The 10,653-nt window shown below is 39.3% G+C and overlaps 1 protein-coding gene across 1 annotated transcript; it reads left to right on the top strand.

The window, feature by feature from the left end:
* The first annotated feature begins 890 nt into the window (after nucleotides 1–890).
* Nucleotides 891–10,268, top strand: LOC137255719 (post-GPI attachment to proteins factor 3-like). Its single transcript, XM_067793216.1, has 7 exons — nucleotides 891–1,612; nucleotides 2,437–2,586; nucleotides 3,968–4,030; nucleotides 4,522–4,583; nucleotides 5,074–5,210; nucleotides 6,888–7,092; nucleotides 7,497–10,268. The coding sequence occupies exons 1-7, from the start codon at nucleotides 1,337–1,339 to the stop codon at nucleotides 7,561–7,563; spliced, it is 960 nt and encodes a 319-aa protein (XP_067649317.1). The 5' UTR covers nucleotides 891–1,336; the 3' UTR covers nucleotides 7,564–10,268.
* Nucleotides 10,269–10,653: the final 385 nt, after the last annotated feature.

Here is a 10,653-nt window from a genome sequence, read left to right as displayed (position 1 = left end):
TGGTGACCTTGACCTTCATCTCAAGTTCAAGGGGACTGTAGTGTTATATCTTGTCACCAAGATATCTCAAAAACCGTTCTCTGGATTTTCTTCATATTCAACACCAAGCCTTCTAGGGAAGGTGCAGGGCCCAGTAGAGTTTGGTGCCCTTCATTTAATTTTCAAGGTCACTGCGACTGTACTAGCTGTTTCATATACTGGTCAAGGTCTAAATTACTCATATTTTGTGTTTGAACAACTACAGTGCAGGATATCAAGAGAGTTTGAGAGTAATGTTTTTGTTGACATTTTACTTCATTTTAGTTCCCAGTGTGTACACCTGATTGGCTTAAAAAGTCAGCCAAAGGAGGTAATAATTAATGCGTAGATGCATCCGGGATAAACTGTTTCAAGCTGAATCATCTGCCTTGTGATCCATCTTAGCCGTAATAGTCTTAATAAATAAATCACTAGATTGTCTGGGATATTGCTGAGTGCGGCGTTAAACTATAAACGAACAAAACTGAACTGGATGACGCGGAGAGTTGGTTATCTCCCGTGCCATATGGTGTTGTAATGGATGGCTGATGCGTTGACACTTCCCCTAGGCAGTAGCTGTATGATGACTGTTAGGTTGATTCCAGACATACTGGTTCCCTGTGGTACAATCCCGCAGGCAGCCACCCTCTTCACATTTCTGCTGGCTCACGTTTTGTCACGACAACTATGTCGTGTTATTTAGATCACTTGTGTCTTCACAGTTTTAAAAACACAATAATATCTTCCCAGTTTGTCAAAATAACTGTTCTCTCCAAATATTTTACTTCACTAACAAACTTTACCTGTTATATTAGATACGCATGTATAGTCGATGTGAAATTAGCATTTGGAAGCTGTTTTGGAAGGGAGGTAACTCCCATGAGCGAACGTGCACGTTACTGTCAACATGGACTTTTCTCCACAGGTCGAACGGCCAAACGTGTGCAAAATACAGTTTAGGAAAACACTAATCTGTTTACAAAATAAGAATGCTGACATGTTATGACCCATGCTAAGTGGTTGTCACGCTGTATACGAACGAACAGATCGCTAAACAATAGCTAGAATTAGGAGAATAGGCAATGTCGGTAAACACTAACTATACATCATATGACATTTCTCGCAAACCTATTGCATGGATTTCTACGTGAATGTATTGATTAGTGTGCGCCTCTTGTCTTTATATGACTTTGAACTTCAGAACTGACTTTCCTGGATAAATATTTAATGCGGATGGTGTTGCTTTGAAGTACGCGAAATAATAACGCGAGAATTTCTACAGTTCCGACAGCCTCTACCTGGATCAGCGTGTTAGACCATGTATTCCAGCATTATTTCAGTGGTAGCCGTGTCATTGATGTACGTCAGTTTGGCAGGTGCTTCTGCAGGCGACAGATCCTGGTTTCACCAGAAGTGTGTCAGAAACTGTTACACAGCAAACTGTTCAAATGTTGACGCGTTTCTTCAGAAACAGCCGTATCATCTTCAGTTGTTGCACTGGAACTGCATCGATGAGTGTAAATATGAGTGCATGTGGTCTACAGTCGATGCCTTTAGACGTGATGGAAGTGGAGTTCCACAGTTTCATGGGAAGGTAAGGATAGAATAATCAGGGGGAATAAGATCTACTGCAATGTTTTAAAAAAACTCACCCACGCGGGGTAGGGGAGAGTTTAGTTTAATGTGCATTTTAGCAGTGTTCAAGCAAGCAACACCTAAATGTTGTTTTCTGATTGGCTGAGCGCTCTTCTGTTATTTTCAGTGTGCCATGCTTACATGCATGATACGTTGTAATATACCCTGCTGGCAAGAGCAACTCATTCGAATTGATACTTCGTAGTAGTTACATTTTATCTCGATTAGCATTAAATGACACATGATGCACAGAATGCGAATGGAAATCGATGTGGCAGATACCTCTAAATCTGTTTTTCTTTCTATTGTTATTTTTAATGTTTGTGACATAAAATTTGGCAGGGATATATTTTGGGGGGAGCAAATAAAAAAACAAAAAATCATTGCTTAAGAGTCAATGTCACTAGTATGTAGTATGCCTAAAGCTGATTATCAAAAGAAAGGTTTTGGAAATTGATTGGCATATCATTTTTCAAAATACCTGATCTGTTCAAAGCGAAACAGATAAACCACCCACTCATATATTATGAATAAAAAAGCCCTGAATACAGATGTTAGAATCACTTACCATCTGTACACAAATTCCTAAGCATGTTTAGAACATTTAAGTGCAGTTACTTATATTCTTTTTGTAATTTGGTGATTTTGTTTTTATTCATATGACCATGATTGTTAAGTAATTATTTGAAGTATCAGTAATTAATAGTATTGTTTTGGACTTTTTGATGGAAAAGACCGCATTGGTCACATATGTTTTTTACACTAAGGTTTCTCTGTTACTAGTGGCCATTTGTCCGCATCCTGGGGATCCAGGAGCCTGCATCCACTCTTTTCTCCATTCTCAACGGACTGTCACACCTGGGTTTGGTCAGGTTCCGCTCACAGGTGTCCAAGTCCACTCCTCTTTACTACGTCTGGCACGGGGCAGCTGTGGTAGGTTGACACTTCACTTTACAGGTGTTTCATGGCGTTGCTATGGTTACTGTCCTTACTATGTCTGGCACAGAGCAGTTGTGGTAGGTTGACAGTACACTATACAGGTGTTTCACTGCGTTGCCATGCTTACTGTCCTTATTACGTCAGGCAAGAGGCAACTGTGGTAGGTTGACGCTTCACTCAACAGGTGTTCCACTGCATTGTCATGATGACTATCCTCAGTACTACGTCAGGCATGGGGCAGCTGTGGTAGGTTGCCACTTCAAACTACAGGTGTCCCACTGCATTGTCACACCTGAGTTTGGTCAGGTTCCGCTCACAGGTGTCCAAGTCCACTCCTCTTTACTACGTCTGGCACGGGGCGGCAGTGGTATGTTGACACTTCACTTTACAGGTGTTTCATGGCGTTGCTATGGTTACTGTCCTTACTATGTCTGGCACGGAGTAGTTGTGGTAGGTTGACAGTACACTATACAGGTGTTTCACTGCGTTGCCATGCTTACTGTCCTTATTACGTCAGGCAAGAGGCAACTGTGGTAGGTTGACGCTTCACTCAACAGGTGTTTCACTGCGTTGCCATTGTGACTATTCTCAGTACTACGTCTGGCATGGGGCAGCTGTGGTAGGTTGCTACTTCACTCTACAGGTGTTCCACTGCATTGTCATGGTGACTATCCTCAGTACTACGTCAGGCATGGGGCAGCTGTGGTAGGTTGCCACTTCACTCTACAGGTATTCCACTACGTTGCCATTGTGAGTATCCTTACTACATCAGGCACAGGGCAGCTGTGGTAGGTTGCTACTTCACTCTACAGGTGTTTCAGTGCGTTGTCATGGTGACTATCCTCAGTACTATGTCTGACCGGGGCAGCTGTGGTAGGTTGCCACTTCACTCTACAGATGTTTCACTGCTTTGCCATGGTAACTATCCTCAGTACTACGTCAGGCACGTGGCAGCTGTAGTAGGTTGACAGTACACTATACAGGTGTTTCACTGTGTTGCCATGGTGACTATCCTCAGTAGTATGTCTGGCATGTGGCAGTTGTGGTAGGTTGACACTTCACCCCACAGTTGCTTCACTGCGTTGCCATGGTGACTAGCCTGAATACTACGTCTGGCACATGGCAGCTGTGGTAGGTTGACACTTCACTCTACAGGTATGTTTCAGTGTTGCCATGTTTACAGCTGACAAAAGTGTTGTACAGGTCGTACTAATTCACCAACCATGCTTCGTACATGTTGCAATGCATTTCTAATTACTTGAGGAAATATACACCATTTACATAGATGTCCTTAGCAAAGAGTCTAGTGTAAAACATGAAGTTCACATCTCACATTATTTAACAATTTGGATAAAATGTTCATTATTGTTTACAGGTTGCAGTTAATGCATGGACCTGGTCCACTGTCTTCCATACCAGGGACACTGACTTCACCGAGGTATTGAACACAAAACTACTACTTGGGTTGTCCTAAATTTAACATAAGGGACATTTGACCCTTTTCTGAAAGTCATTTTATATAATTCAGCCATGCTAGCTGTGCCAATTTACAATTATCTAAGGGGTACTCATAGTACATGAATAAGTCTACCAATTGTTAACATTCTGAAATGGCATTTAAAAGCTGGTATAATGAAGACAAACACTTTATATGGATAGACAACTTCTTTTTTCTTGTGGATGTGACATTTTAGTGTTTATCTTAACAAGCAAATGACTGTTTTTTTATGCCTCAGGAGCAGAACCTTTAAGATCAGTGATTTTGTTCTCTGGCGATTACATGTCTCTCTCTGTGTTGACCATTTGCATAATTGATCGCTTTAATTAAAATCAGTTCTTTTACTCTTGCACTAGACGTTAAGAAATGTTGTATCTGAATACTAATAGTATCATCTTCCTAAACTTTGATTAAAATGATGTCTGTTTCAGAAAATGGACTATTTCTTTGCCTTTTCCATTGTGCTTTACAACGTGTTCATCTTCAGTTGCAGGTATGTGAAATTCAAGAATTGTTTGTGTCCGTTAAATTCAGTGATTAAACTGTTGTACAAAAAATGTGCTATTGGTTTTGTAATAATATATAGATACAGTAATGTACACAGCAGCATGAGTGCTAATGACAATTAATGATAATAAGGGATAATTTATTGGTGATGGTGATGGTGATGATGATGATGATGATGATGATGATATCATGATAATGATGATGTGATGATGATAATGATGATATGATGATGATGATGATGATGATGATGATGATGATGATGATGATGATGATGATGATGATGATGATGACGACGACGATGATGTGATGATGATGATGTGATGACGATAATGATATCATGATGATATCATGAGGATGAGGATGATGATGATGATGGGGTGACGTTGACGCTGCTGATGATGATGGTGATGCTAATGATGATGGTGATATTGATTATGAGGAGGAGCAGAATGACGGTTATAATTAAATTTGTCCAGGATTCTGGGGACGAAAGTGAAATGGCGGCCATGCTTGGTCAGTGTGACCCTTCTCCTGATCTACGTACAGCACATCTACTACTTGGCTTTCATCAAGTTTGACTATGGTTACAACATGAAGATGAATTTAGGCATTGGTGAGTTGTCTTTGTCTGAATATAATCCAGGTAACGAAAGGTGCTGGCACAGTGCATTGTCACCTTTTACAGCATTTCATTTTTTAATTGAACATTTGTCTATTACAGTGAAACTTGTGGGGAATGTGTAGCACCTTAATGAGACCCTGTTTACTTAAAATGTTTAAAATGATAATTTTGCACAAAGAAATAATGGTAGAAAAACTGGAAACTGAATTAACGGTCACATGCAATGTAAAACACAACTTTGCAGATTCTGATAACTATCGGTATGCACTTACCGAAACAAATCATCAAAAATGCCAATTCTGCCTATAAAGTTGAAAAAAATAACATGCTGTAAAAAGCCCGTGAAGAGTCCAAACGATTCACTAAATTTCCCCCTGCGCTTGGGGGAAAAAGTGGTTTCAACAGCTGTGCTGTGCTGCACTATGAGCATAACGCATGCGCAGCGAATAGGTTCATGGAGCTTGAAACAGTATGCATGCCCGGAGTATGAGGTCGTGAGCAGTAGTCTAATCTTGGTTGTGTACACAAACAAGTAATTAATCTACTCGTTACGTAAAAAAACTTGTTGATTGTGGTAAGCAGCCTCTGTCACAGAGAAAACTCATGGCTGGTTTATTCACACCTATATGTCTGCCTGCCTGCCTGCTAAAGACAATATGCAATTCACAGCCTGAATCACTGACCTCATGTAATTTGAACTTAACACCTATCAGGCCACATGCCATAAACGAAATAAATTGATTTATGACTTGAGCACCCGAGTCCTGTCTCTGCCATGTTATGTAATTAGACAGGTGTGATACTTGTGCACATGACATTTTTTTATGTCTATGGGTTGCAAACAAACTACATCCATTTTTCTCTGATGACTGGCATTTTTCTCTGACAGACATTGGTGCAAACTTTTGTCAGTTTCAAGTCCTGCTTTGTACTTGGATGAATGACAGTTTCCAGTCTCGCAGTAGTTCACCATCTCTACTGAGATGATTTTTGATTGGATCGAAACAGAGAACATGTATTTACAAAACCCAACATATCTATTATACATTCTCTATTGATAACAACTTCTTCTAGTGTGTATGATTTTGTTTGACAACTGTACATAAATCCATACTGAAACGACGCATCTAGTACAATAAAAGAAGTTATTAGCCATAAAGAATCTTACTTTCTTGTGACTCGCCATACTTCTAAAATGCCCATCAAACAGATCATCTTTCTGTACACACAATGAGCCCTCAGCGTATCAGCAAATGAGCCAGCCAATCAGAAACTGTCGTAATGACGTTATGCATACCCACCCACTAGGACTGGGTTCGGTCTGCCGAGGGCTTCGTTTCAAGAGAAGTAAGCCCAAGGACAAAATATTGCACTTTTGAATCGCAATTGTACACTTATTATTTTGTTTTTTTGTTTTTTCACAAGCAGCGATGTATATTATATGTCATGAATAAGTGATACTTGTGTTTGAATAATGTTTGATTTTTGGGTTGCATGTGACCTTTAAGCCATTCATTTGAAATAAGAGAAGCATTTGACATGAACAAGTCAAGTAGCTTGAGGCAAAAATGTCAGTTTGCAATAGTTTTCAATTATTTACATTAACTATATTCATATTCTTATCCTCATAAACTAAGAGCACTTATGAAGACTGTGCTATTGCTGCAGGCGCGGTAAACATGGTTGGCTGGCTGATCTGGTGTGCCATGACGTACAAGAAACAACGCTATGTGTGGAAATGTGCAGCTGTTGTTGTAGGAATCAATGCATTGTTGTTGCTCGAGTTGTTTGACTTTCCGCCATTTTGGTGGGCCCTGGATGCTCATGCATTGTGGCATGCTGGGACAGCCCCCCTGGGGTTGTTGTGGTACAGGTGAGTTCGTCTAGCTAAGTTGCGCTAACATAGTTCCTTTTGGTGGGAGTGAGAGGTCCCAGTACAAACTTTCATGGAAAACTTCTTCCATGTTGAAGGTCTTTATCACATGCGATGAGGTTAATGAGGCTGTAAGGGAAAGTTATTTATTACATGTATCACATTATGAATCAACTCTCATAAAATGGTAGATGTCTGCTTGACACAAGCCCTACTCTGGAGTTCAATAATAAGGGTTTGTCCCAGATAATAGTAGTTTTCACTGTAAGTGGTTGTATTTCGTAAGCTGACCTGAACATGAAATATTGTGGATGGTGCAGACAGACAGACAGACAGACAATATTTTATGGCAGATGTATACCAACTTTGTGGGATGGTTTCACCACCATTATCTTTTGTTTCAGTTTTATCATAGATGACTCCTTGTATCTGAAACAGCGGGAGGAAGACATGGCGCTCAAACTGGATTAACAACAACCACAGACAGCTACAACTACAGTGACAACAACTTCTACAACAACAGTATGAGGCCACAATGTTTCTAAGGCTTCACATGCCATATTACCATATATAATTACATCCAATCAGAGACCTGCACTCACTGTTATTTTAACTATGCATACTAACGTAATTGTCAGGGTTTCAACTAGCATTCCGAGCTTACTGTCTTTGGCAGCCTAACTGGGGAAAAGCCTTAATTTTATTTAATCTGGTATTTCTTCAAGTTCTGAATTCCTTCAATTCAAAGTCTTTTTGTCAGTATATGTTGAATGCTATTAGGTGGGAAAAGGAAACCCCTCCCAGTTTCGTTTTTTTATTTGTCCTTTTCTCAGACATGGCTACGAAGGTGCAACATTATTATTTATTGAAGCATACTAAATTGTGCAGTTTTTATTCCAATATGAACATTTTCATTGATCTTTGCTGCAAAGTCAGGGACAATTACAGGTATGGAAACAGGTCTAGAGAAGCCCTGACCATTTTCTTGTGATCGTCTGCTGATAAAACTGCTGTAAAATATGCCTTCAATACGTGATGTTTGTCGAAGGTTTGTGTGAGTGGAGACAGAGTGTGTTTATATTGCGTTGTCTTTGTCATGCTGTGTAATTTATTGTGTTAACATGTTTGGTGTGAAAGACAGATAAGGCGTTAAAACTTTGAATGGATGTTTTTAGATATACTCATCATTAAAATATTGACACATTTGACTTTTTGTTATGAGGGAGGAGTGCAGAGAAAGGCACGGCCAGGTGTTCGAGAGACACATGCACAAATGCCAAGAAAGTTATTTATTCATTAACCTGCGCTGTGCTGTCTCCTTCCATTCTCACGCTCCTGGCTGTCCCTTTCCCTGCACTTCTCCCTAGTAACAAATAGTCAACTGTGTCAATATTTTAATGACAGATTTTGAAACAACTCAAGTATTTTTAGGACAGATTTTCTGACAGAGAAACCACAGAGATGGTATGATGTTTTGATTATGATTATGAACAATTATTAGTTTTACATTGGAATTCATCGGTCTGCTTTTGAGCCAAAGGACTATAGTGTTAAAGATGGTGTTGTTGCAGACACTGATGTGGTGTTCCACCGATCTCTGTGACGTACCTGTGTGAGGAAATACTCATCTGGGGCACAAGGTATATAGTTAGTAGGGCTGTAAAAATGCATCAACCTGTTAACAGATTGCAGTTGTTGAGTCTGTGATAGGAGAAATGAAAAACCATCACGCATGGATCGTATATGTCACTATCGATGGGTTAGTAAATGATTGCCGTTGCTAATCGCACATAGTACAGGAAGTATCAGACTCGTTCACTTGGCTTTAAAGTTATCCACCCTTCTTACCTCTTAGACTAACTTGATCTGTGTTTCAAGTTTCTTGTCAGTTATTACAAGTTACTGAAACTACTTAAGCTTGTTTATATTTCATATGTTACTGAACTATGCATTCATTCGGGAAATAATTTCAAATGAGACAATTCAAGGAGAAAATCTAAATAGAGTATTGCTGTTGCAATAGTATGTAGTAACAGATTTTTGCTTTCGCAATACAGTGGACTCTCCAGCTCTCACTGGGACCACGAAAATATTTGTGATTATACATTATACATTGTGTCTGATAATTCAGTATCTCCCAGGTTGAATACTTTTCGAACAGTACCATATATTGTAATTGGCTAAGAGCATGAAATAATTTGGGGCATGTTGGGTTGTGACGGACATCCAATGATCAGGGGAAAAACAAAGCGCCCTGGAGCAGTTGAACTGGCAAACTGGATATTGGCGCTATACAAATCTCAAGTATAATAGTAAAAAATAATGTATGATAGCTATTTTCTTGGAAAGCGAATGGAAACAAACAAATTCTGTATTCCAGTTAGCAAGTGCAGAGGTCAAAGAGATTACCATGTAATAACAGGACGTTAGTTGTCAACTAGCCATTGACAGGTTTATTGACTATTTTAGTCCAGTATGGCGAGAGCATGTCGGATTGTACAGACTGAAAGTCATTGGGACCAGAAAATGGTGTTAGAATTCAGAATGTACAGATGTCAGGTAATACAATGTTTAAATGATGATAATATAGAAAGAACCCAAAAATATGTCGGAATTCATAGATTGTTGGATAATTGAGATGCCGGATTATACAGGGTCCCTTGTACTTATGTATTCCCACATTAGTCACCCCTGTAGCTGAATGGCCGAACTGACGAACAGCAAACTCTTCATATAAAAAACAAAATTCACAAGAAGATTGGCCGAGTGCTGCAGCAACTGCCATCTTGAACAGAATGGAAAGTTCCTTAGTCTGGCTAGACTTCTGTTTGGGATGGTCAGTGGTGATAGTCAAGGACGTTAGCAGTCACGTTGGAAATGCTTTGGGGTATATGATTGAAATGATATCTTTGTTTTCACATCTCATAAAGTTTGTCGGTAGGAGTCTGATTTTAACGAGATTGTGCTTGTGAGAACCGTGTGGAGGACTGCCTGAACTTGTGAGAACCGTGTGGAGGACTGCCTGAAATATGAATGTGACTATAGATGTGTGTAAGTATTGTACATGTTGTAATGATGATGATATGTAACATGTTGTGTATATCTGGAGGTCAAAGATGAAGAAATATGTTTCTGTGTTCATACTTTTGCAATAAATTTATTGAATGCTTTTTAAACATTTTTTGTTTTTCTCCCAAAAGAGTAATTGTGATTATGTTCACTTACCCATACATCCTTTGTATACATAACCAAGTTTTTATTTTGACTGGAACAAGATCTTGCATATGGACTAACTTATATTTCCACCGACTGTGAGTTTATAACACAACGTTTAGTTCTTTGATATTATGGATGAGCAATATAGTCCAATGATTTAAATTCATCATTGGTTTATTTTTCTTTATTTGATGGAGAATCTGAAGAACAAGTTTTTGTAAAGCAATTTTCACAATGTCGGATCTAGTATAAACAGTATTTTGAAAAGATGATGTCTCTGTTGGTAGAAAATCAATGCAGTGACAAACTGGTTTGAGCCTCGGGTGTGAAGCATACTTGCCTCCT

The sequence above is a fragment of the Haliotis asinina genome, chromosome 11, assembly GCF_037392515.1.
Source record: "Haliotis asinina isolate JCU_RB_2024 chromosome 11, JCU_Hal_asi_v2, whole genome shotgun sequence".
NCBI classification, from domain to species: Eukaryota; Metazoa; Mollusca; class Gastropoda; order Lepetellida; family Haliotidae; genus Haliotis; species Haliotis asinina.
Note: the sequence above shows the minus strand (reverse complement) of the source record. Positions and strands in the feature narration are given on the sequence as shown.